This window comes from Athene cunicularia (genome assembly GCF_003259725.1).
Source record: "Athene cunicularia isolate RWA chromosome 1 unlocalized genomic scaffold, athCun1 chr1_part1, whole genome shotgun sequence".
Taxonomy (NCBI): Eukaryota; Metazoa; Chordata; class Aves; order Strigiformes; family Strigidae; genus Athene; species Athene cunicularia.
Window position 1 is genome coordinate 6,370,271 of NW_020799091.1, and position 26,965 is coordinate 6,397,235.

A 26,965-nucleotide genomic window follows, 5' to 3' on the forward strand; every position below is an offset into this window, starting at 1 on the left:
ATTAAGAGAAAGATCACACGAATGAATGCTGACCTGAGGTCCATGTTGTCTGGATGCAATCCTGCACTAGTTCCTAAACAACGTGGCTGCACTTGAGCAATGCTGGCACTGAAAAAAATTTCTTCTTCTTAACACAGCTAGGAGATATCAGGGTCAGTGACTCATCTGGCTCACTGCATGTATGGGTGGAGGGTCTGTATGTGCATTTGTACCTCTCCGTGACAGTACGCTCTGAAAGGTCCAGCTTGGCTAGTGATCTTACATAGTTTAGTAAAAGTGAGGCTAAAAGAGCCTATAATTGCTCTTTGTACACACATTGGAAGATAAATGTTACAGAGAGAAAACACTATGGGAAAAGAAAAAAAAAAATGTGTGGACTGATTGCAAATAAATATAGGAGGGAAAATGAAAAACGTTTCTTAACTATTAGAGCAATCATAGTATGAAACAGTTTTCTGTGAGAGCAGAGTTTAAAAGGAAACTGTTTATGCAGTGGCACTTAATACCTTTATGAAAGGGCTTCTTTGATGTGATTATTAGCAAAAAGACCCTGGAAATTCCTTTTTTTTTTTTTAATAATCCCAAAAGAATTGTGACTACTATATGGAGGCATCTTAGCAGAATTGTATCTATATAGTTGATTTCCAAGTAGAAAAAACACATAGAAAATGCTGGGAGGATTCTTTTACGCCTTGTCATAGGGCAACGCTGAATGTCACTGATGAGACAGTGTATATTTATTTTTTTGTTTGAATAGCACTATCATTCACTTAGAAGACAACAGTTGTTAAGTTTATAAAATGAACCCTCATTATAATGTCTAGTGCCATAGAAAAAAAGATATTTTTTTTTCTGTGCCTGAGTATTTATAAATTCATTGTGTTTAAAGCTAGTAGGAGGCTGTTCTGATCATCTAACCTGACCTACTGTGTATCTCAAGCCAAAGAATCTCATCCACTTACATATTCATCAACTTCATAACTTGCTAATTTGCATTTAATTTTTCTTGTTGCATATGATTACGATCTCAAGCTGCTTAACTTGTTGGATCAGACAGATTCAGAGTAACTAGATCATGATACAGTGTTTACTCAGGACGTAAATGTGTGGAAACCACACCTTGCTTCCCTTTCTTGACTAGAAGAATTTCTCCTTTGTTTTGGTTGAGAATGCAAAGCTGACATTTCTTTCCTTCAATTTAGAAGACATTCAATTAGGATGAATTTTCTCCAAAGGGTTCCAAGAAGCTACATTTTTTTAATTAATAGGTAAAGCATGGATTTCATTAAGTTGTGCATCACGCCTTTACCTGGGCTAGTACTGACCTCATAATTTCTGAAATGCCTGTATATAGGAAGAATATCAATATAGCATCTGGGTTACAACGATGAAGGCTTTGTCAGTAAGCTTGTAGTGCTGAATTCTCTCCTTCTGTAATGAGATGTCAACACCATTATGACTGAGACAGAGTTGGCAAAGTTTAAAAACAGCAAAAAATAGACAACCTTAAAAGTAGATAATAGCTAAGGAGACCAAGAAGTCACGGAACGTGAAGGAAGTAACCCTAAAAAAAGGAAAAAAGCTGCCATGAGAATTAAAAGACCATTTAAACAGTTAGAAGACCTGTAAGGTAATGAGTATCTTTAGACACCTGTGTTTCATTGTATTACATGTAGCTAATTTTAACTTCCTAATTATTTCTACCCCCAAAAAAAAAAAAAAAAAAAAAGGAAAAATAAAGAATAAACAGTTATAGAAGAGAAGGCAATGACAGTCTCCTAGCTCATTAGTTCAGTAGATACCCAGTAGAAAGCATACTTGCTCAAAGCACCCTGCAGGATATATATTTAAATTAATTAGTATGTCTTTTTGATCTTTTTAGGAAGAAAGATGTATTCCTATCCTGATATTTTTAGTTTGTTTTAAACAAGTTAATTTTGCTGATTTAGCTCCAGACAGTAAAGCCAAATGCTAATACTACAGCCTGGTCATTGACTGAGGTATTCACACCAGTGTCCATTTTGTATTATCTGGGGAAAAAAATGACCAGAGAAGCCGTGTATATTCTGTGAAATATTCCTCTCCTTTGTTCATCTTGTATCTGGATTTCCAGATTAGTGTGTTGTCTAATGAAGGGCTGATATTCAAAGTCTTCTACGGCATTGAAAGTATTGACATGAGAGGCTGACTCTACCAAGCATGACCTGTGGAAGGTGTGTAGCACTGGCAGAAGTAAAGGTGTCGAGTAATAGGAGCAGACTCTGAATGGATCAGAGCAAATGAGATGAAAACTAGTAGTTCTAAACAAGTAATTACTTTGACCTATTGAAAAGAAAGAGGCTGTTATGGACTTAATTATATTAGTAATAATAACTTACATGCTACACTGATACCCAGGATACAAAAGCACAAAGATTAAATGTGATAAATCATAAGAAAAATGACACTTCTTGCCATTGCATTTCCTCAGTGGACATACATCATACGGCACTATCTGAAAGACACCCAAACAAGAGCCAGATCCAGGTTTCTCCTCTGACTACAATGACTAAGAAGCTCTGACCTTCAAAACCAAACCATTGAACCTTTGAACAATGCTTAGCCTGGGTTTTTTTTTCAAATGTCCATGTAGTTAATTATTGCCTATTGATTCAAGTGGGACTATTGAAGATGCCACAGTTAATTCTCACAGTGATTTTCACAACTATAAACTGAGAACAGTGAATGCACTCTTTACTGTGCAATGTCATAGGATTTGTTGATGAGTCTGCCACTAAAATAAGAAGATAATTGGAAAGTCTTCGTTGCTGACCAGTTTAGAAAGAATTAAAAGAAAGACCAGTTCAGAAAGACTTTTGGAAAGTTAATTATCATATTGATAATTCTAGTGAAACCTATAGATCCCTTGATTGCAGCATTTATAATTAGGTTTCCTTACATAATTTTTTATAATCAAGATGATTGCCAACTACTGTAATGCTATCCATTAAAACTACCTGCTTCTTGCTATAATAGGTTTTCAGGGCTAATTTATATGGTGATCACATAACAAAATTTATTACCTGTGCAGTCATAATATGGCAATACTTCTGGCAGTTTTTCATTTGTGCCAGCTAAAAATATCTGGAACAGTAACTTCAGTATAAGAGGCTTTTGCAATTTCATAATTCTTTGTATGTGTGGTTTGAGTGACAAACTTTCTTTTAACTTACTTGCCATAATGAATCTATCAGTAAAGCTTAAATGGTTGAACATTCAACTCGATTTGCCGACTTTCTCTTTCTTTTGTTTTTGTTTTTCATTTTTTGTTCCAATTCTAAGGGGATTTTTACCTAAATACTTGTGTTTTGCCTAACAAAAAGAAATTTTTCTGCTAATAAAAACTTGTATTTTTTGGTCTGATATTGAATCTGCATCGGAAAAAAAATTCAGTACAACTTTTACTCAATAAAACTATGGGGGCAAAAAAATTGATCCAAGCACAAGGGATAGAAAAGTAACAAATCATCTTCTACCACAAGTTTTAATGAATCTCGATGATAGAATCATAGAATGGTTTGAGTTGAATGGAACATTAAAGATCCTCTAGTTCCAACCTCCCTGCCATGGTCAAGGACACCATGACAGTGGGATGTTGTCTTCTAATTTCTGAGCTTTTGTAAGTTGTGTGTGTTATTGGTCCAAAATGTTTCAGTGGTGGGTATAATTTACTTTGTTTTGTTGGATTCATTTTAAGTTCACTCAGGATGGAAGCTTTGCCTTCTTGTATTTTTTATAAAGATTGTCACCTTTTAAAATTTAAGTAAAACAACACGATTTCATGTTAGTTGAATGTGGAATCAAGAGTGGATAAAACCTATATGCCAAATAATTCTCAATATAATCATCATCATTCAGCAAGTAAGTCCTTATTTGTTGTAGTTTCTAGTAAGATTAAAGTGTTGTGCAGGCAATGCAAGAGATTCCTTGATTGTGTTTCTATTTCCTAATGCTGCTAGAGGGGTGAAACAGGAATAATTCTCTGCTTGACCTGCTGCTTATGAAAAGGGAGGAACTAGTGGCAAAGGTGGTGATAAATAACAGCTGGGATCAAAGTGACTGTGAGTTAGTTCAGTTCATGATTCAAAGGAAGTCTGGAAAGATAGTCAGGAAGTTATGACTGTAGACCAGAAGAGCAGACCAGCCTTTTTGGAGAATCACTAAGCAAAATCTCTTGGGATGCTGCCACGGAAACATAGGGTCCCTGTAAGATGGACAATTTCTAAATGAAATTTATTGAGAACTCAGGAATGAACCAGTGTGTTGGGTGAGAAGGAGGGGGATTCAGCCTGCTTGGCTGAGCAAAATGCTTTCTGATGACCTAAAATGCAAGGTGTAGAACAGGCATTGCTTGACTGCTTAATGGCAAAATCAGAAAGCTGATTGATTTGAGCTAAGACTTACAAGGGTCATAAAGGAAAACAAAAATTGATTCTGCAGGTGTGCTACTTTCAAAAATGATCATAAAATTTGATGAAGGGAAAAACTGATAAATGGAGGGGAAGACAAAGTAATGACAGAAGTACTCAGACTGAAGTACTCAACATCATCTTTGTGAGGCATTTAAGGGACCAGAAGGTAATTATAATAGTCAGGATAGATTTACCAAAAGCAAATCGTGTGCTTGTCCACCCTGTGTTGCCTTTCCTTATCAAATGACTAGCTGTCTGGATTAGGGGAGAGCAGTGGCTGCCCTGTACCAACCAGTGCCACAGCACAGATGCTGGCTTGAGCAGAAATGCCTCTTTGCTGGGTGAAAACACAGCTGACTCCAAAAGACATACCTGACCCACACCATAACTCCCACAGATGTGCATCTGGGATCTTCTGGGGGCACATGGTGATTCCTCTTCTCCACTACTTGCCCTGGGGAGTGGCTGCAAAGGTATTTCTCACACCTCTTCTGTGGGCAGGAGAAGCTGTAACACAGGGAGCACTCTTTAAAACTCCTCCAGCAGCCTCTCATTCAAACATGGGGAAGTGTTGGATAAGCATGTACAACTAATCCATAGCTGGAAAGAAGATATGATTTATAAAGGTTTGGAAACCTTCTGGATAGCCTTTTGGGTGTCTCCTAGATTATATGCTATCACCTTGTTCATTAGCCTTCTCCCATCATGGCTATGCTAATTTTTATGCAATGGCAGACTTTGGTAAGGCTTTTGACACAGTCTCCCACAGCACTCTCACTTGAAAGCTGAGGAAGAATGAACTACAAGAAGAGACTGGGTTGGGAACTGACTGAACCAGTAGGCTCAAAGGGTAACGATCATCACTTGACATCTATCAGGTGGTCAGGGATGAGCAGAGTAGCTCAGGATACTTTGAGTGTCAGCGAATACCTTCATCGATGACCTAGATCATGACACAGCATGCACCCTCAGCAGATTTGCAGCAGATAATAAATTAAGGGGGAGTGGTTAACGTGACAAATGGCAGAGCTATATTCCAGAGGGATCTTGATATGCTCAAGGACTTGGCCAGGAGAAACCTCCTACAGTTCAGTAAGAAGTCTGCATCTCAGGTGGAACAGCTGCACACGCTTTTATGGGCAATGAAACAAACATCTGAATTGCAGCTTCATTGAAAATGACCTGGAGGTTACAGCAGATGCCAGGCTGAACGTGGATCCAGGAGTGCACTCCCATTGCCAGTCAGGTAATCAGCATATTAGGCTCTATTAGGAGAAGTGTGGCCAGCAGAGAAAGGTAAGTTATGTTCTAGAAGACTGTGACCAGTTCCTGTTCTTCAACTTCAAGAGGGTTGTGCTAAAAGAAGAGAGGGTCCAACAGATTCTCAGAGTCCTAAATCACATGGAGGTTAGAGGAATGTTGAGGGAACTGGGGCTTGTGTAATGTTGTGAAGAAGAGATAAGGGGCAATCTAAGAGCACCCTATTAAGTACTCAGTAGCAAAGATGATGAAACTCTTCTCAGTAGAGAGGGACCAATGGCTGCAAGCATTGACTTTAGATGTTCTGATTTCAGTTTGAGAAGAAAAGAAAAAAGACACTAGGTGGGTGGAGTAGAGCTGGAGCAGGTTGCTTAGAATCATTGTGAAATATCCACACTTTGAGGTATTTAAGAGGTGGCTAGATAAAATCATGAGTGATCTGATCTAGTGTTGGCAGTAATCCTGCTTCAAGCATGAGATTGGATGAGATGACCTATAGAGATGCATTCCAACCAAATTTTTGATGATAGTAGGAAAAAAATCTTTAATTTTTTTAGTCTTTTTGAGGAACATTCATTACTAATACAGCTGAGAGTAGTTAGAATTTACTGTTTAGCAGATGTCTGCCTTCCTATTTCCAGAAATACTGAAATTATAGGCTAAAAATCCTGTAGCTTTTAGATGTTCATTCCTTCTGTCTTTAACAAATAACATCAGCAAAAGATCCATAAAAATAAAGAACTACCGTATTGAGTTTTTACCTCCTTTTTAACTTCAGAAAATGGTAACATCAAACTTCTGTGCTTCAGCTGATAAAAAATTCACTTTAACATTTAACTCTGGCTAGATATTAAAGATTCATGCATGAAAAAGCTGAGTTATCTGTTTTGCTGTGAAAAGCATGTTTGATTTTTTTTTACATGCATCTTTGCAAAATTACATATTCTGGACGAGGAGGAGGTGCTGGGGATTGGAAGGGAGAAAAAGGAGAACCATTAAGTTGAAGTCTCAGGGGATTTTTTCTCTGTATTGACAGTAACATTCCTAAATTGTTTGTTGTTTACTTACATAAACTTGTTAGTTGAATTGAGGATGTTTTATGGAAAAACCTTTAAATTTGTATTGATGCGCACATTTGACTTTTCAGTATTAATCCATTACAACTAATATTATGGTTTGTGTTCAACAAAACTATCAATAAGTTTTCTGACAATGGTTTTATGAAGCACAAAAATAGGAAGAAAGAACTGCAGACTTTAGTGATGAGTCCTGAAAACTGTTCTTTTGGGATCTTTACTGTTGACTTCAACCATCCACTGACAAAATATTCTGCATGTTTTCAAAGTATATATTTGCTGAAAGGAGTTAGCTGCATTTCCTGTTAGTTTTTGTGTGGGAACAGAATCGAAACTCATGTTTCCCAGGTGAAGATGATCTTCAAATACTGTAGGGAGAACTTTCAAGTGGTGAATTTTACACCATGTTTTTGACCTAATGTTACTCAGTGAGTGATGAGGAAAAGATATGCAGAAGTACACTGATGCAGTTATATGAATATGACAGGTAATTGTGAGCCCTTAACAGTCATATCACCGTGCCTAAACCAAACGCAGCATGATCTATGTCCTAAAGAGAATAAACTATATGTACTAATATGGGGAGACTGGTAATGCATTTTATTTATTCTTCCCCTTCAAATCAGTTGTTCAAATTAATATTTTCATGCTCAGTTTTTGCCTGGAGGGGATTTGTTTTATCTAGGGATAGCAAAGATTATATGTTTGGTTTGCTTTAAAATTTAGTGTAAATTATATCTATTATTTTAAAAGTAATTTTAATTAACCACTATTATTATCAGATTAAACTGCATTTAGTTTTAACCATTGCAGCTTGGTCATTTAAGGGATAGAGGGAGAATTACAAGGCTTAGTTCATGTTCTATTCTGTTCTATTCTATATTAAAAATTGTGGTTATATTATATTTTAAATACTATAATATTCCATACATATCTTCGGGATGTTGAAGTATGGGACCTGATGAAACTAAATCCACATAATAATTTTACTATATTTGTGAAAATCTATCTCAATGCCAATGTAAGTCTTTTGAACAACTGCAGTTCATTTATCCTTCAAAATGTGTTTTTGTTTTTTCAGTAGAAGTCCTTAAGGTATATCAAAGCTTTTCACAATTTTGGAATACTGACTAGATTGTTTAAAAATCAGTATGATTCAGCACAGCATTATATGGCCAGAGCTAGGTTTTCTCTCTACTTATTTTTTCCAGCTCTTTCTGACACAGGAACATAATCAGGAGTGATTTTGTTCTGTGCTCTGAATGCCCAGTCCTGTCAGATTTTAACATTGAAGAGTGGAGGAATTGAGGGGAGGGGGGTGTTTGGCAAGGAATTATGGTGAGATTGGGTGTGAAAGTGAGGGAGAACTTGTCACTGGTTGTGTGAGAATGGAAATCACAAAAAGGGAAGACTGGTATTTACTGGGTAAGAAAACTTGGATTGGGAAGGGGAATTTAGGACAAGGAAGAACATAAGTGAGAAATGGGTGAAGAGGCATGAAGAAGCAGTGGAGAAAAATGTCCTGGAGAAGAGCAGCAATGAATTTCAGGGCTGCTGAACCATCAACTCCCTCAGACAGTGAGACCTGAGATTTGCAATAATCTATAGTTGTGCAAAAAGATTGGAGAAAGGAACAGAGATGGAGAGCAAGTAAGGAAAAGTTGCTGATAAGATGCTGGCAAGATCAGGCTAGAGCCATGTCTCTAGAAAAATGGAGAGCAGCCTGTGGTTTCTGGGGTTTGCATGACATGTGCTTGATCCCCCAGGCAGACTGTCATGATAGTTCACCTGCACTGCCTGGCGGTCTGGAGGGTGGCAGCCTGCTGCTGCTGCTGGTTTCTCCCCATCTCTCACGGGGTAGAGTTCTCATGCTTTAGCTTTAAGTTGGCAACCATGCTGATGATTATATTGAACTCATTATGGTGTCCCATAATAGGATTTCTTTCTTGATTTGGTCTTTGATCAATCTAAGGAATTATTTTTAAAAAAAAAAAATTAACACTATTCAAATTACACATTAAATGTTCAGTTAAGAAAAGAAAAATGTAAGTTTTTCTGTATAACCTTAAATTGGACCCTTGGTGAAATACAGTGGTACAGTTTTTAGTTATGCTATCAAATAAAAATGTCTACTTGTATAACACCTATCAAAAGCTTTTTCGAAAAAGGTCACAGTTATATTTCTTAGCTCTATGTTATTATTTGTTCCGTTCAATGAAAGACAAAATTGCTAAATTGCAAAGCAACTATTTTATATTTCGTATCTTTAATACACAAAATTTCATTGTAAACTAATTGTTAAACTTTACAAATGCATAATAGTTTTCTGCCTATCATGAGATTTCGTTTTGCTACCCCAGATTTATTTTAAATAATGAGTCTTAATTTGGGAAAATAATTTATATTAAAGTAAAAATTTAGTTACTATGAAGTCACCAGATAATCTTTTACATCCTGAGTAATCCACATATATTCAAACAGGCCTGTCAGAGATCTCCAAGTAATAGCTTTGACTATTTCTAATACAGCCAGTGGAAGCTATTTGTTACTTAAGTATAGGTAACAGGCTTACAGTACACAAAGGTAGAGGTTTGGGGTATGTCACATGTTTAGTTTGTGGAACTCTTCCACAGAGTGTTGTGAAGCCTAAGAATATAAAAACGTTCAAATACGCGTGAGGATAAGTGCTCAAATTCATGGTCCATAGGCCTACTAACCACAATTTTCTTGGATTTAGTTCCTAGTCTACATGGTCCTTAACTTGCTGCTTTTCAGCAGCTGAGCAGGGAAGGGCCATTCTTTACTGGCCCTCTTTCCTAAAAATTTACTGCAAGGGACTAGAGCCTTTGGTCTGATAGTCTCACCTTTTCTTTGTGAAACAACTTTCTTTTCCATTGATGGAACAGAAAATCATTACTGGTTTTTTTTTTTTTTCAAATTAAATAGTCATTTCCTTTTCTAATTCCTAATGGCTGAGAATAATGAGGTAGACTTGGGTGTAGAATATTAAAAGTTCTAAATTATACTTACGCCTTCTTGTAGGCCATTTAATTTGAAAACCTGATTAAAACGTTTAAATGGTATTAGTAAGAGGAACAAGGCAATCCTTACTCTTCAATACCATGCAAGGAAAAAAAAAAAAAAAAAGGCCATGATCTTAAGCACTTGTTTTGCAGTTACAGAAAACTTTAAGGCTCATGAAAATAGCAGTTAATAATGGGAAAGCTGAGAAATCATTGGTTATAGAAGGATTTTCAGAAAGTATTAAGGTAATGTACTTTTGGTATTTTCTTCCAGCTCTTCATACCCATTCTCTGTCCTCCATTTGGTTAAAATAAACATGTCATATTGGGTCTTATTTGAATTGCCATGACACAACCTGTGAAATAAAATCCACTTTCATTTCTAAATAAACCTGCTGAACAATAAGATCTGTGGTTCTTCTAGAAGCCTATGTGAAAAAGATACTCAAAGAAGTCAAGACATATGTATAAAAATCACTGATTATTAGAAGAGTTCATTTATATTAAATTACCGTTGATTTTTGTCTTAATAGTGATATACTTTTAAAGACAGCGCTTTGCATACTTCTCAGCAGCATTGTATTAGCAATACTAATTTATTAGTTGTTTTTACTGAACTTGGGTACCATTAAGAATGGCTACTCAAAATAAAAAAAGTTGGAAATTTGTAGCATTGTGAGATTTATTTTCTCTGAGATTAAATTTAGCTTTTCCTGGCTATAGCCCTGCATATTCAATATGCTGTGAGAGCTTAGCTGGTTTCTTTCCATATCATAAAAGGTTTTAAAATCAAAAAAAAAAAGACTGTTAACATTTAATGCACTATGTGTTGGCAACTGAACCTACCAAAGAGGATTCTGCAATAAAAAAAGTTAAAATTAAATTGAGGACTCTGCATGATGCTGAGGAGAGAACAGTTTTAATAATGCCATTTTCTTATAACTTCTGTTGTGCAATAAAGCCAGCCTGAAACAATAACACAGTGATGTTCCAAACAAGGAGTAATGAGGACTACAAACAACTAGGAAGAATTGCTTTCTTTACGCTCTCTGTTATGAAATAAATAGATAAAACAAGTGTCAGATCAATCTTCTACCTCCCACTGTTACTGTTAGCTCTTTCACCAATTATACCTTTCTGTGGAAATTGTTCCTCATTACAGTTAGGTCTATACTGATTAACAATTCCAGCTTTCAATTTTTTCTAGCTAGAAAAGTAGTTTATGACTATCTGCTGTTCATACTATCATTTAAAAGCCTACCTTGTGGCACTGAATGACTGGATTCTGTCTCTTTGATTGATTTATCTGCAGAGGCACACTCAAGCCAAGCTATGCTACTAATATTTTTCTGTTGCCTTTCCTCTGCTATTGTATGCCTGATTCTCATGCTAACCTAGTTACTGCTGTCCATCTAGACCTACCACTTGCTGCTGTCATTTATCAGAGCTTGGTTTTTAGCTCACTGATAAAGACAGAGAACTGTAATGTCTGTTTGTCACTAAATAGTTTAAAGACAGAAAGGGAGCAGATCTGCTAAATAAGAAGTTACAGCATCAGTTATTTTGTCAGAGTAGACCCATAACAGATAATTACTCATTAAAAAAGATACTACAATTATCCAAGAAGTATACAGTAATATTCACACATTTAGCATTTTAAGGGGTTTTTCTTTTGCATAAGAATTTTAAAAATGAAGATGATGAACAAAATAAATGCAATAACATTGTTCTTTGTTCTTATGTTAAAATTGCAAAAAATTGCTTAGTATTTGTTTTAAATAAGACAAAACTTCTGAAGCGATGCCTGCTGTATCGGAAAGTGGAGCAATTGCAAATAAACTACCTTTTACACTTTTGTTACAGCGTGCTAAATGACCTGCTACATGTTTTTAAATTCATTTGAAGATTCAGTGCATCATAAAATAAGGCCTCAATGTTTATGTTCAGTCTGGCTCTTAATTCTTTTAAAAGAAAAGTTGAGGTGACCTTGGCTGTAATTTTTCAGAATGGCACATTAGAAACAATTTCTAAATATCGTTCTCCTTATCCCATGCTTTGAGAGAAGACAACCCATCTCTGTCATAGAACTGGAGAAGAAAATATGTGAGACAGGATTTTCCAGGTGGGCTGATCCCATTGGACAGAAGTTCTTTCTTCTTCTTCCCGTGAGGAGAAATATAAACAACAGGAGAAAATGCTGCACTAGGAGACTCATTTAATAAAGCTGAGTGGTCTTCATAATTATCTTATTTTTTTTTTAATTGGCGATTTTTGTCTTCCAAAGTAGCTAGGTACTATTGTAGCTAAGTATTAGTTTGAATTAAGTACTAGTACATATAGAAGGTGAAGAGTCAGGAGTATGTTTTAAGACAGTCTGTTGAAGAAATTACTGGATGCAGGATTACTGGCCTGCATAAAGTACAGTTTGTATGACCAGGTCAGTGATCTTCCCAGTACATTTTAATCATTCTCATCCTTTCCATGTTTTTATCCCAACTTTCAATTTATTTTTTTTTTACGCTATTTAATTTATATTTACTAAATCAAATTGAGAGAGAAAAATAAGTTTATCCTGATCTGAGCTGGACCCTTGATGTTACGTACGGCTTATTTTTCAAGTTCTTTCTTTTCCGTGCCAATAAAATGTGCAGCCAGGGCCCAGCTATGCAATTAGCAGTATTAGCATATGCATCTGAGTAGTATGCAGGTATATCTAAAGAGTCACATCAGTCCATATCTTAATGACCTTGAGGAATGGCATCTGATGGTAAATAGGTGGCTATGATGATCTCAGACCAGTTCATAGGCCTTAAAAGAAGTGCACTCATAACTGGAAATAGCTGATACTCTGAATCCTATTCTAAGCAGAGTCCAAGCTTTAAAAGGATAAGAAGTTTGAATTCCTTTTCTTAGCCTTAAGACCTCTCTCTTCAGCTGAATTACAGAGTATATGTTGTTAGCTTGGTCACAGTATCACTTATATATAGGACTTTATACATCAGCACAGTGACTTGTTCCAATCTGCTGTTATCTTACCATCCAGCAAGATTGAAAGGAGTGAAAAATACGAAATGTTTTTAAATTTACTGGGCTTTGCAGGACCTTTTGTTAGGGATTTGTGTTTGTATTTGATGGACTAATTTCGTTTCAATGTCTAGGTGGATGTTGAATGTTTACTTTCATTTTGCTTTTGGAAGCAGTTTGTAACTGCCAATTGACAGAGCAGTCCCTGGTATCTCACCATCTCTGTGACATGATTTGTGTCTCAGCACAAGGTTGGATGGTCACTCACTGATGACTCAGTGTAGTTTGAGCATTCACAATACATCCAACGGGTAGCAACACTCTCACGTCATCTACCACTCAGAGAAGACGATTAACTCTAATGTAGGAAGCTAGCAAGTTGTTAATGGACTGGTTAGTGTTTTAAGCCATGGAGAAATCTGCATTTTTTAGTCATCTTCCTGCACTGGGGCAATATTTCTTCAATTTTCATAGTAGGTATGATTTCTATTTGATATTTTTACTTGTTATTTAATATACTGCCTAAAAGCAGAAGTGATTTCTGAGGGTATAAAAGGCAGTACTGGTCTAAAGTAAAATAATAGAAGTGGTGTGGGTTTTTTCCTCTGGATTTTTTTGTATTGAAAGCAGCAATAGATTTAGTAAATAAATTATTGAATCCAACCCTCTGAAACAAGTGTCAAATATACTGATAAAAAAGAATTGCTACCTTAAGCATTTTTAAAGGGATTTTACTAAATGCTTGACAGAGTGCTTTACAAGCAAATGAGTGACAGCTTTGCTATTTTGATATTGGGTAATCTTAAATTGCCATTTTTTTAAACTGTAAAGTTTTCCCTGGGAAAGTCAGGCACAGAGAGTTCTCAAATCATATGTCAGATTGCTATGAATGTTATTAGCATTGAGTGAGACCAGTTTTTAAATAAAGCAGCTACTCCTTTTCCCCCAAAGGACAAAACTAGAAGCTAACAACAAAGGAAAATATGTACTCTGTATCTGCCGGTGTATCCACGGCTGTAATAAATTCTGGTACCTGTGAAAGTCACAGCAAAAACCACACCCATGTGAGGCACAGTGCAGCCAGAAGAACAAGAGTTCATTAACAGCTTGGCCTGTTGATATTTTCAGGGTTCTAAAATAAGATTTTCATCTAGCTAATACCGTATTTCTGTGATTAAAGACAGGGGCATACCCTGAATCTTCTGGCAGAAGCGAGGATATGACAGCAATTGCTTCTTGGCACTCTCTAGAACAGAAACTTCAGGAAATTATGAGTCAAGTTTCACTCTGCCAGTAGGCCCAGAGTATCTGCTGGGGCCAACGCAGGAGTTGGAGGAGTTGCATGACGGGAAATGTACTGTGTAGTGTATTTTTTTGAAAACGTTCTGTTGGTTGTCTCCTGTGGATCCCCGGCTGGTTGGTACTAAAGGCTGCATCCCCTTCTCCCCCCTCCCCAGGTGGCTCCCTGCGAGGTTTGTGGTAAGTATGGCCTCTCCCAGGCAGTTGGCCTCTAGGCAGCAGGAGAGAAGTGCAAGGTGACCAGTCGCTGTCAGTTTTAGGATCTTCTTCTTTGTATCTAAACTTCACGGACTGCTGTCAGTAATTTGGAGCAGCAGTGCAAGTGCAATTGCAGTAGCCTTGTCAACGAGGTTAACTGTTTGAGATGTGGTCTGCATAAGCAGATTTTGGAGGCTGGATCTGAAAAGAAAGCAAAACCCTCTTGAAATTAAATGAATTGTCTGCCATTGAGATTAATTGCTTATACAGTTTGTTACCATTGATGTTATTATAGAATATGGTTCACTTCGACCACAGCTCTACTGGCAAACCCCCAGCTCATTGGGACAGGAGTATGTCGTATTAACAAGTAATATGTACTTCACCTTTATATTAAATTAATGGGTAAAAAATACCCCCTTTCAGCTAAAACTTACCATATTTTCTTCTATGCTCAAAATTAAGATCACAGAAAACCGTGCAGAAGTAATGTTGTTAGATAAAAAAAAAACAAACAAAAAACAAACAAAAAGAAAACCCAAACCACAAAAAAAAAAAAAAAAACCCAACAAAAAAAAACAAACCAAAACCAACAAACAAACAAAAAGCCAAGCAGAGCATGTGGGAAAACTCATCACTGAACTTCAGAGATAAGATATTCCTTTTCAGTGCCATACCTCCCATAAGGCAGTTTTATGGCCCACTTGCATTATGTATATCTTTATATGCAGTTGCTTGCATGCCATAATACTGTGTTACCAAATTCTAATTTTTCCTTTAACAGCACACTTTACACTTGTCAGAAAAGCCCTACTGAAAAGGTCTTAACAGATTTGCTATGCATGCTTTTAAAATGATTGCTGTGTTTTCTCTATATTCTCATCCACTAACACACACCTGATCTTTTACTCTTGTCTCTGTATCACCAGGCCTCCTGAACCTGTTTACAGCACTGTGAACAAACTGTGTGATAAACCACCTTCTCCTAGGCACTATTCCCCTGTCGAGTGTGACAAAAGCTTCCTTCTTACAGCTCCCTATCCCCACTACCACGTAGGCCTGCTCCCTGACTCTGAGATCACCAGGTACTGCATGCGCTTCTTCCTCACCTCCTTTGTTAGAGTGCATGAACATCACTGGATTTATCTCATAATTTGCATCTTCACCATAGATCTTTTTCTACAGCTTATGCTTGTTTTTAACCATGCTTTCACATCTGCACCACTGGAAGATATATGCTACCTTGGTATATAATTTTGGTCATCCAAAATCCAGTGATGAACACAGGCAATGTTTTGATCCATTGGAATGGTGCTCTAAAATAGGTTACATAGTATGTATCACATTTTACAACTGAATTCAGTATTTGTTTCTCTGTGAGTACAAAAAGTGACCAAGACCTCACTGAAAGCTGTAGTCATTCGGTTTGATTCAGTCATTTTATTTCTGTGTTGTGCATACTTTGTTCGCTGAGCATCTTTGGGTTTATAGGGTGGCTGCCTAAGCCATTCAGAAGAAATTGAGCAAAAAATAATCACCTCCCTCACTAAGTCATGGTTGAGAATACATCTAAAATTTAGCATTCCCTAGGCTGGCTGTGCTCTGAGAGGACAGTCAGTAAAAGCTGAAATGATGAACATTTCCATAACTGAAGTAATGGAAGACATTTCTATAAAATATTGACAGTGATTCCCTCTTGAGAAATATTTAGTAAAGGAAAACGTACTGTCCAAAACTGTATGCAAGTATAACACAGCTATTCTTCTGTAATCTACTGGGATAGTGGTAAACTATTTGCAAACAAGATTTGAGAGATAGAGGAAGAGTTAGGCACAAGTTTTCAAGAAGATGTCAAGTGCTTCCTTTGTCAGGAAAAAGCCTACTATCTTTTGTATTCAAAGTAGAAGAAAAATAATAGTATTTGGAGATTTTATCATAGACACTTTCTACAGAAAACACATTTCAGTGAAGAGTAATGTGGGAAGACAAGAGTAGTAGTATGTAAATGGAATTGAAAATGGTAGATTAGTGTAAGATACAATAGCAGGAAAAAACCCCTAGGCATTAAAAAACCAGCTGTGAAAGACATTGAAGTGCCATGAAATAGAAAGCTAAATTAAAAAAGCAATAAAACAAATACTAGTCAAGAGTTCAACAGATGTAGTAAGACCATGCTAAAGCTGTCCATTTACTAGAATGAGAACTGTGTAGCTACTAGAATTTGTAAAAAAAAAAATGCTTAATCACTGGACAAATTGATCAGTTAAGCTGTTCAGGCCAGTGCAAGTTTGGGTGAAAAACATTGGTAAGGTCGATGTTTTATAAAGGTTTAAATAAATCCAGAAGGATGACAGGTATTAACAGATCTATCCACAGTATTTTAATTTCTCTGCAAATATTAAAGGAAATAACTAGCCAAAAATAGTCTTAATTACTTCAGGTCTCTAGGTACAGTGTACATACGAGTAATCTATCTGTAAGCATTACAGTGCTTCTGTGTGGTTAGAACCAAACCACAGAAGAAAGCATTATAAAGAGACTCTTAATTTTAAAATGGTCCCTTTAGAAAGGAAGGCACCAACTTGAACTAGAAAGTTGAACAAGTGGGTTCTAGGGGATTTTGGGGACATGGAGTTGTGTATTGGGAGCACTGAGGATTAGATTGTGGCTTGCTAGTTGTAGAGAGATGCAATTCATTGCTAAATGGTCAATCTCTATAGACGTGACTGTAAGGACTATGGAGATAGGTTGGGGGAAAAGGGCAGATCTGTTAAAACTGCTTCCCGCAGACCAGACACTCAGATGACAATAATCGGTGGAGCGCTGGAGAGCTCGTAGAACTAGGCCATTTTGCAACCTGAAAGTATCATTCTCTACATCCTTTTGCTTTACTGTGTGATTGATTAAATATTGGTCCGTCCTCAGATATTTGATGACCTGTCATCAGGATTTAAAAATCTGGGTTTTGTTCTATTGAGTGTCAGTTTACAGTTCTCTTTAAGAACAGGATTTCATTTCTCTTCATTCTACTTTGATATAAAATTAAGCACTAGTCCCTGAATATTTAATCAGTTTGTTTATTTCAACAGTCCAACAAGAACTGCAAAAAGAACACAAAAGACGAGAAAAGACACAACTCATGGTTAAATGCTCTGCTACATGCTATGGTAGAGGCAACTGATTGCTGTAATTTATACTTCCTTCCCACTGTGGCATAATATTCAGATGGAAAATATGACAGTTTTCAATGTTCTCAAATACTGTCATCTTCTCCACAGGACTCTTTGAATAGTTGACTGTAGAGAAAGATATTTGAAATAAAATTTCACCAAATGCCTTTGGTGAAGAAAGTGTCAGCTTTACAATATATACCATGATTTGATTTCCAAATGGACTCAATATTCACAGTTGGAGAACAGATTTTAGGAAAGTATTAATCCTATTTTAACCCTAATCCAAGTGGCTAATTTTGCAAAAAGTGATAATATCTCAGGGCTGTATTGTGATGAATATCACAATATATATTTGGAAGAATTAATCCATAAAAAGACCTTGTTTTAAATCTACTGCTGTGATACCACCATCTCTACTCGAAATTGTACTTCAAAAAAATCTTCCAAGTATTGATCATGTATTTTGAAAGATCTCCCTTTACTCACTTGAATTTCTCAAAGCCCTATTCCTCCACATTATACACTTCCATGGTCTCCAGTCAGATGTAAAAGATATCTATCTCCCTGTCTTCCTGCAGGCTTCCTAGAAAGAATTTTTTTGCAGAATTTGTCAGCTTCAAGTTTGGGGAGGAAGGGACAGGGATTATTTTCTTCTTTTGGTAACTGCAGTCTTTGTCATATCTCAGTGCTCCAGTGTGGAGAATCTGCTGCTGAACTGCAAGAAATTTGGTTTGACAAATAACTCTTCCAGAGGAAGAGGAACATGATGCCACATTCTCCCAATTGAAATGGTTGTAAGGCAGCCAACGCCTTTCAAACTGCTGCTTCAGATAATTTGTCAGCTACTCCTCAGACAATTGCTTTATCAAGGCTCATTAACTTGATAGGCAAAGAGTATTCATAGGGCAAAGCCTTATTTGTCTATAATAAATTCAAGTTTACAACCCTTGCTTTTATGGTGGCCTGTCTTACCTCCTGGGAGTTTTGGAGGTCTAGAACAATATACTCCCATTTTAGGATAGAAGTAATTTTTTTTTTTTTTTTTAATTGAATTATCAGTTCACGTAAATTGATATTAACAGGGCCTTGTCAGTGTGCAACAGCTGAAAATCTGTCCCACTGAAGGCAGGGGTAGAGAGAGAATTTTAGAATAGTAAGTTTTCCTTTGAGAGCACCACATGGGAATGGGTGCAAACTATTCATGTTCTGGCCTCTGTCATTATTGACAATTATGAGTACAAATAGGAGATTATTGGCAGAGAAAGGAAATCACAGCTCCTAGATGTACCACTCTTTCTACAAACACGAGACTTTGTTTCTGCATTATGTAACACAAAATGTTGTGTTCCCAGTCTTTGCACAGAGAACTTCATTACATTCACCACTACATAGATACACGTTAAAAATGCTTCCATTTTGCCCAGAACTAACTTCCCTGTCTTTACTGAAATCTTTTTGGCACTCTACTTGCCAGCACAGTTTTGGCTAAAGGGCAGCCCTGATATCTTTGGTTGTGTGATTTTTTATTTTTTTTTTCCATAGGTATTTGCTTTTCTCTTCAACCTTTGATCATGTGATTACAACAATATTTTTGAATACATGTAGGGGAAGGAACTAAGGGTAGGGTTTCAGACTTTGTAGTCATGGGAGAAAAACTTAGGAACATGACTCCTCCCAGGAAAATAAAAAGAATTGAAAATTTTGTTCATGTTTAGTCTAGCTTTTTTAAACTTGCAGATCCTCCTTCTGGTGCTTCGGTGCCTGGATTGAAATTATTTGGCTTGCTTTTAAAATCAAGGTTAGTTTCTTGAAGCCAGCCCCAGTTCTGGCTGACACTGTGATCTGCAGTTTTAGGCAATGTAGTTAAGGATTTTGTGCTTTGTTTCCCAGTCTCTAAAAGAAGTTTAACAATGATCTCATAGAGCTTTGAAAACTCTGTCTGAGACAATAGCATCTTATTACTAAGGGCAATTGGTGTTACTATTTAATAACACAAAAATGATTTTAAGGTATTTGATGAAGTAGATTAATGACATCAGTTCTTGGGAGCTCCACTACTTTCCCACCAATGGGGATTAGGGAGAGAAGATAATATAGGCACAGGGCTCTAGAGCAGTCTTTTGCAGAAAACAGCATGCCATTTGCATAGGTATTCAAGGGTAACTGAGCATTGTGTAACCCTTAAGAGCTCCAGAAATAAAAGTGTGCCGAATTGTAAGCAGGACATGTGGGTAAGGAGAATATAATGTCAAGAATCTTAATAATGGATACATGATGCTACTTCCAACATGTGGCTGAAGTCCTGCACCCGCCTTGTAAGCACATGAGGGTCACTACACTCCAGAAGCCTCTGCAATCAGACTAGTGTATGTCTGCACCGCTAAGGACTACTGCTTGTAGGTGAGGGAACCTCACTTAATTTTAGGGATCCCTGGAATCCCTCCATAGGCCATGAAGGGCCAGCTGAGAAGGTGCTGACTGCTTTTCACTGAGCTAGCAGGAAGTTAAGGTAACTGCACTTGAAAAAGCTTTGAATGGTAGGCCTCTAGTAGTCATTACTATAGTGTCCTTTCTCATTTGCTTATATCTGCACAGCCTTTTTCTTCAAAATAACCTGCTGAGAGCGAGCTTGTTGTCAAAATGATGCATAGAACTGCACTTGTGTGTGGCTGCCTTCCAGGGAGGCTCTTGTCATCTTTATTGAAATGCACGTTGTACAAGAGTACTCATCATCCCCCTTTCAGTCCCATGTGTTTAATATTGGAATTATATCTCCCAAAACACATCTAGCCATATTTTGAGTTTTTTGTAATGCCTGGCAACCTGAAAATGGGACCTATCAAACAAGCAGTAAAAAGCAATGATATGAAATTAAGTCTTCAACTTGCCCCACATAAACACAACCACCTTGCGTGAATTTAAAATGAACTTTAACTGCTTAGTTGTAATCACTTACATATTTTTTGTGAAAATTTCAAATAATAATTACAAAACTGGTAATAAGTATGTTTCAGCAAATGGATTTAAATATTTAAAATCAGAATTGCAATACATTTGTACTTTTTCATATTTTAACATCTTAGAATCAACTTCTGAACTGATCTGCATTTTATATAATCCAACCACAAACAGCAAGTTTATATATGGTAAACTAGCACTACTAAGTAGCACTGCTTAAAAACAGTGGAAGGGAATAAATACACAATTCTTTCTGTGGATTTTTGAACAGCAAAATAGTCAGTACTGGCGTTCATCTTGTTCAGTGTCAATGGAAACAGATTAGTTGTGCAGTCACAAAGAAAAAACGTCTTTAGAAAAGAAAACATGCTTAGTTAAAATAACTTTTGATAAAGCAGCTCCCTAAAACCATAAGGCGGTGTTCAAAAAAAATGAACCCTGTGACTTTCTGTTTTGAGAAGTGATATTAAGGCATATCGATAAACAGTTTTAGCCATTCAGAGGCACAGAGCGTAAAGCAACCCCTAAGCAATTTTAAGATATTAAACTGGTCATCTCAGAGGCTGGCTTGGGTACTGATGTTCATACAAATGGGGATTGAAGCATCTTGTTATTGTTGATTTCAGTGAGAATTAAGTATGTAAGTACTATGGCCTTCACTCCCTAAACAACATCTGTAGCAATTTAAGTGCTGCTTTAACTCTGGCAGCTAGACCTTTCTAAAAATAAGCTTGGAGACCTTGACTCACATGCAGGAACACACATTGCAGTGGTTGACAAGATGCAGCCCAGATGCATACAATTACATACCATTTATGCTTGACTGGGTTGTGCTGCTTCTGAAAGCAGCTGCAGAACTGCAATATTTTATAGTCATATATTATATGGCAAAACAAAATCAGCATAAACTGTGTTGATTAACTGTCTACAACTCAGATGCAGCATCTCAGTGTAGATTGTCCCTGCTTGTGAGTCAGACTCCTGAGGCCTTTAAATTATTTAGGATCTTTTGGAAATTATACAAATTAATTGTGGATTTTCCTTATCACTTTCAATTAACAAATTAAAAAGTCTAAACTGGAACAGTTTCCTATAATTTGTTTTTAATCCTGACTCAAATATTCTCTTCAAGTGAATGATCCAGTCATATAACTGTTATAGCTAATGAAAGAAGAATTATGCTGCCTGTCCGACTCAGCTTTCATGTTATTTTGCATGGCTGAATCTCTGACCCTAATAAGCACAATTATTCCTATAGATTCTCTTACGCTCTTTTTTCTTAATGAGGAGTCTTCTATTTTGGACATTATTAATTAAAATTATTAGGAAGATGCTCCTTTTAAGAACTCAGAGAGGTAATTGCAGGAGAATCTTAACCTGTAAAGACATAAAATCTCTACAGTTCAAGTGTGTAATTATGTAAAGTTACAGATGCCTTTCAGGTTAAGATGGGATGCTTCAGGTTAATGCTGCTGGGCTTTATTTCCAGTTGTGCTGCTGATTGATTCTCTTTAGTTGAGCAAATCACTTAATTCTATTTGCTTTGCTTTATCTATCAGTAAAATAATCTTGTTACTCAGTTGTATTGGAAGGATAACTAATATCATTAAACAAAATAGAATAACATTTTTTAAAAAGAAAAATTAAGGTGTTTATTCTTTTCTGTCATTTGGGAAATGTTTTATATTTTTGGAATATACGGTTTGATTTTCAGAGATACCATGCTTTCTTGTGCTACAGATCCTCTTTTGTTCATATTCTGCACCCATGGATATTAAACTGTATATTCTTAGCTCATAAACCGGACAGAAATATTAACTCAGTTTAGTTAAGTAGCAGTATTTTCTTTACTGTGTCTTTAGGGAAGAAAAAAATATCGGTTCTCGGTAAGAAAACATCTGTAAATCACTAATATTAAAATGTTCCTGCTGTTATGATTACAAACAGAGCTACAGAGAGACATTTGGGAGCAAAGGAAAGATGTTTCCTTCTTTTCCACGCCTGTAAGCAAGCTCTGAAATTCAGTCTCTAAGTCACATGAAACGCTCCCAAAGTATCAGATGCCAGTTCCTCTGTCTCTTGTGGATTAATGATGACTGGAACCAGGAGATTAGAAAGATATCAGGCCACTTTTAACCGGTTCCTGCCTGAGGATTTTGGCCAGGGCAATCAGTCATCCAGTATGGGGAGGGTGAGGTGGACAGCGACTCTCAGAATTGAAGTTTTGCCTGATGTCTGCTTCAGATAGACCATTCACCACCTAAAGCTGGCTACAGCAGTTACTGGCTAGACACAAGGCAGGAGGGGTGCTTCAGATTTTCTCATGAAAATCCAGTCAGTTCATAACTAAGTCCACACAATTAATTTGTTGTTTGAAACAGTCATTTCTGTGAGACATGTTATTGTTTGTTTTCAGTATACGTAAGCAGCCTCTCAAACATCTTGTTCTGGTCTCTGAAAATCCCCTTGAAACAGTTCTTCCAAAGCAACAGAACTCCAGACATAATGTGCAAATGCTCCTGAGTGTTGGGAGAAATTTAAACCCACATTTTTAATATTGGTTCCATATCTGGTTCAAGTGTATTCAGAATAAATGACAAAATATTTGACAGGAAGTGTCACTCTGCATAGGAATGCTACAGTAACAAGCTAATGGAGCCATTCACTAATTCAAATCTTGTCCACAGTGACGAAAGTTAATGACAGTTATTACCTGACAACTGTCTAAAGGCTGATACAAATAAGTTTGGAGATTTCACTTTCATTCCTGTGGACAAGTTTCCACATCATAAAATCATCACTCCACCTGTCACAGTAATTGCTAGACTCTCGCCTCATCAGAAAAAACATGTATAGATTTAACCTGGAGAACAAATTACTCTTTTTTTACCCTGAGAGAGTTCTTTGAGCTTAGAAATGAAATATTACTGTGCTGACTGGGTAAATAAAGCTACCCTGTGGCTATCTATGCTGTACCTGTTGGGGGAAGAATAATTTTCAGGGTTGTAGCTGCACACAAAAGAGCAAGAAAACTTACTGGTTAGAGCAAAGAGCTGGGAACTGAGAAATTTGCCTGTACCACTGACAGTTTGGATGACCTTGGCAAATTATGACTTTCTTTCAATTTTGTCCAATTGTGAAATACGTGACACGCATCCACAGACACCACCAGCAGCCCTTGGAGTTAAAAGAGATTTCCAACAGGTGCAGATACATGATTTTCTGCACTGCGTAAAAAAGAGTGATCATTAGTACCAAGTGGAGTGATAAGAGGCATCATGGAAGGCAGGTGGGACCTCTAATTATAGCAGTATAATTTCTCATGGAAATGTGAGAGAATTACAACAACAGTACTAATGAACCTTCCCTCAGCCCTGTGCTAGTCTTGTTTTACACTACAGTTATCCCACTGGAGTAACATAGTGCTGACTCAGGCCCCCAGATTATTTTGTATTTAATTATCACCATGTATTATTGTTGACATAAACCCTATATGTGGATACTTGCAATTATATCCATTTCTGTTAGTTTTGCCAAGTCAAGAAGGTCTGACTTTGAACAGGAAATGTCTAAGGATATGTTTGTGATAGAGAAGTCAGGAGGTAGCACACTGCAGAGTCCGTGCTAGGCCAATGATACTGTAAGCCTATTTGAAGACACTGCTGTGGAAGGTGTTGCAAAAAATGAGCTGTTTAAACTAGATACTCATCCCTTGTAGTTGCCGATTTCACAGCACTTCACTACTTCTGTCCAAAAAGTAGAATCATAGAATGATAGAATGGTTTGAGTTGGAACGGACCATAGAGATCATCTAGTTTCACACCCCCTGCCATAAAATAATAATTAACGGAACAGTCAGAAACACAAAATACTAAGAATAAAAAAACCCTCCTGGTGTGATGGGGTCCACCTCCTGGGGGTCTGCTCTAAAATGCCTTCAAATTTTTGTTTTCCTCTTCATTTTTTTTTCCCCACTGTCAGAACATAATCTGTACCTTTATAGGTCTATGAGGGTAATAATTATTTCCCATGGTAAAGGGAAAATTGATTTCAGTAGCCAAAGGCTAAAACAGTGGAATCAGATTCTTCTGCCTTTTATTTGTTTTTAAAAGGACACACAACTATGATTAGGAAAAATCTAACTAGATGTTTATATTTTTATCATATTACTGCAGAAATATTTATTGATCAGTACTCATTACATTTGTGGCTCTTTGAAAATATTGACTGCATGACTGGAACCATCTGTTTGCAGAGACTTCAGTGTGATACAAGAAATGGTAACCATAATCCTCAAAGATGCTTATCTATATTTGAGTTGGACTGAAAGTCTCAACATAAGCCTGGGATGTTGTACGCTGTTCCCTGATTCAGTCTTCTAACACAAATGCTACAAGGGGTTTATGAAAGTGGGGAAAAGAGCAGAGAGGAAAACAAAAAAATATGGGGAACAAAACTCCCCTTTACCTACATAGTACATTTATGTACATGTGTTACAGTTAGTGAGATGTTTTAAATACCGTCTGGGCTTTGAATAAATACCATTCTTATCTTAGGTTAAGCTTTCATTTTGGCGGAGAGAGGACTGCTGAACTTTTTTTTTCTTACTGATTTAAATTAATCTTCATGTAAATATGGCTATAAATGTTTATAATTAAGAGACACAGAAGATACTGAATAACATTTTTTTAAAATTGCTAAGTGATTCACTAGCCTAGGGAGAAAATTGACTCTTGAAAAATGCAAGATGAGCTTTCAGATAATCTCATGGGTCAAAGTGCAACTGATTTCCAATAAAATACAGATTTGGAAGCACCTAAATTACATTTGAAAGTGAAATGTGAACTGCTAATACAGGCCAGAGATATATAGGCAAGAATCTCTGCTTAAAATGCATAGTTTGGCATGTGGTTACTTTGCAAACCAGGACACTTTTGCTCTGTATCCCAGTTTAGATATGGAATTTTCCATCTCTTCACCTTTCAAACAGAAAGAAGTCTGAGTATGGACTTACTAGAGCTCTTTACTGGCCCCCTTTTAATTCCTAATTAAAGCAGTATCACTCCAGTTGACTCGTTTCTGTATTTTCCCACTTTGCTATTTGGTGTGAGAAATAGTAGCTCAATCCTTCACAAAGAATATTTTAAAGCTATTACTGTGTTTCTAGGATGGTTGGAGGTGCTATGTGTTTGGCCAGCAAAATTATCTGGTGATTACTTAAAAATGGTTTGTTTGGTTTCTTTCTCTCCTTGTAGACTTAACTTCTAATGATGTAACCTGCAGTGAGATCTAAATATGACTTCAAGTTTTTAAAATTTCTTTTATAGATTCCACCTTAGTTCAGAATATAGGTTAGCAGTTGGAAGGATAATTTATATTATTCCAGTGGACTAGGGTTGTGCCTATTTGCAGTCAGTTTCTCTTCCAACTCCATAGTTTCTTTGGTGAATTTGTATAAGCACTGTCATATTTTTCATATGCTAGTTCAATGTTTCAAAAGTCTGTGTGTGTGTAGGAAATAACAAAGCCTTACTATACAGGAAGACAGAAGTGTTTAAGACTATTTGTTTATTACTGGGCGCTGTTCAAGTATACAGATCTAAGATTGTAGAGCTCACCTGTCTTATCACTATACTGTCTCAATACTTGCATCCAAAATTTTTCCCCAAATGTGGTTTTAAAAACACAAAAAATTAAAGCTATTCTGGATTTACTGATTAGCAATATCTACACAAGAGAGGGCGCCTTCCTTACTGCTACCTTGGAGGAGCTGAACCAAAATCCTTGGGAGACTGAAAATACTGACACTTAGTTTTGTAACTGAAAAAGTGAAGGGGGAAGATGTAGAATTAAAATTTTGACAGTTATAAGTTATACAGTTGCTGTACTTCACTATCATTTCTTAAGAGTAAGATCATTTATACTATATTACTCTGAGAAGTAGTACCTTGGCACAGGGGGGGACCACAGGAAAGGGAGGGCAGAAAGCAGGATCCTTGTTGCTCATAAATACAGGAGAAATGTAAAATCCTGAACTTGAGGTTTTGATAGGAAACATTGAAAAGGACAAGAAAAAACTGCCATTGATAAAACATACGTGTGTATGCAGAGATATTCAGTGCCAATTTGCAATAGTAGGGCAAACTGATGTAGGAGTTCATTGTAAGCCAGTCATAGTCATTATAAACTGCTGTCACTATGAAAACACTGGAAAAGGGCTTTTTTGTTTGTTTTGCTAAGAAAGAAAATTAAAAAACATACAGTTATGCAGAAAGAGTTACAAGATCTAAACATCCATGAATTTTGTGGACGACTAGTTATGCAACTGACCTTTTTTAGTTGAACCTAAATTTAGTTAAGTTGTGATTGTAAATTTACATGTAGAATTTGTTAATGTTTGGAGATCTTAAACAATTTATTCTTTAAAAGGTTCTTAATTCATTTTTCCAGTATAGCACTAGAAGCAGCTAGCTTATCTGTTTTGTTTTTTTTTTTTTTTTATA

General features: G+C 36.6%; 1 protein-coding gene across 22 annotated transcripts in view; it reads left to right on the forward strand.

Moving 5' to 3' along the window:
* The window catches only part of DLG2 (discs large MAGUK scaffold protein 2), a 1,035,190-nt gene that overhangs the window by 750,555 nt on the left and 257,670 nt on the right, over positions 1-26,965 (forward strand). For 20 of the 22 annotated variants that reach the window (XM_026841744.1, XM_026841762.1, XM_026841771.1 and 17 more), the window contains one exon: positions 15,261-15,416. The exons of the other annotated variants lie outside the window; for them this stretch is intronic. In XM_026841744.1, the coding sequence (XP_026697545.1) occupies positions 15,261-15,416 (156 nt within the window). The remainder of the gene's footprint in view (positions 1-15,260; positions 15,417-26,965) is intronic. 22 annotated transcript variants of the gene reach the window in all.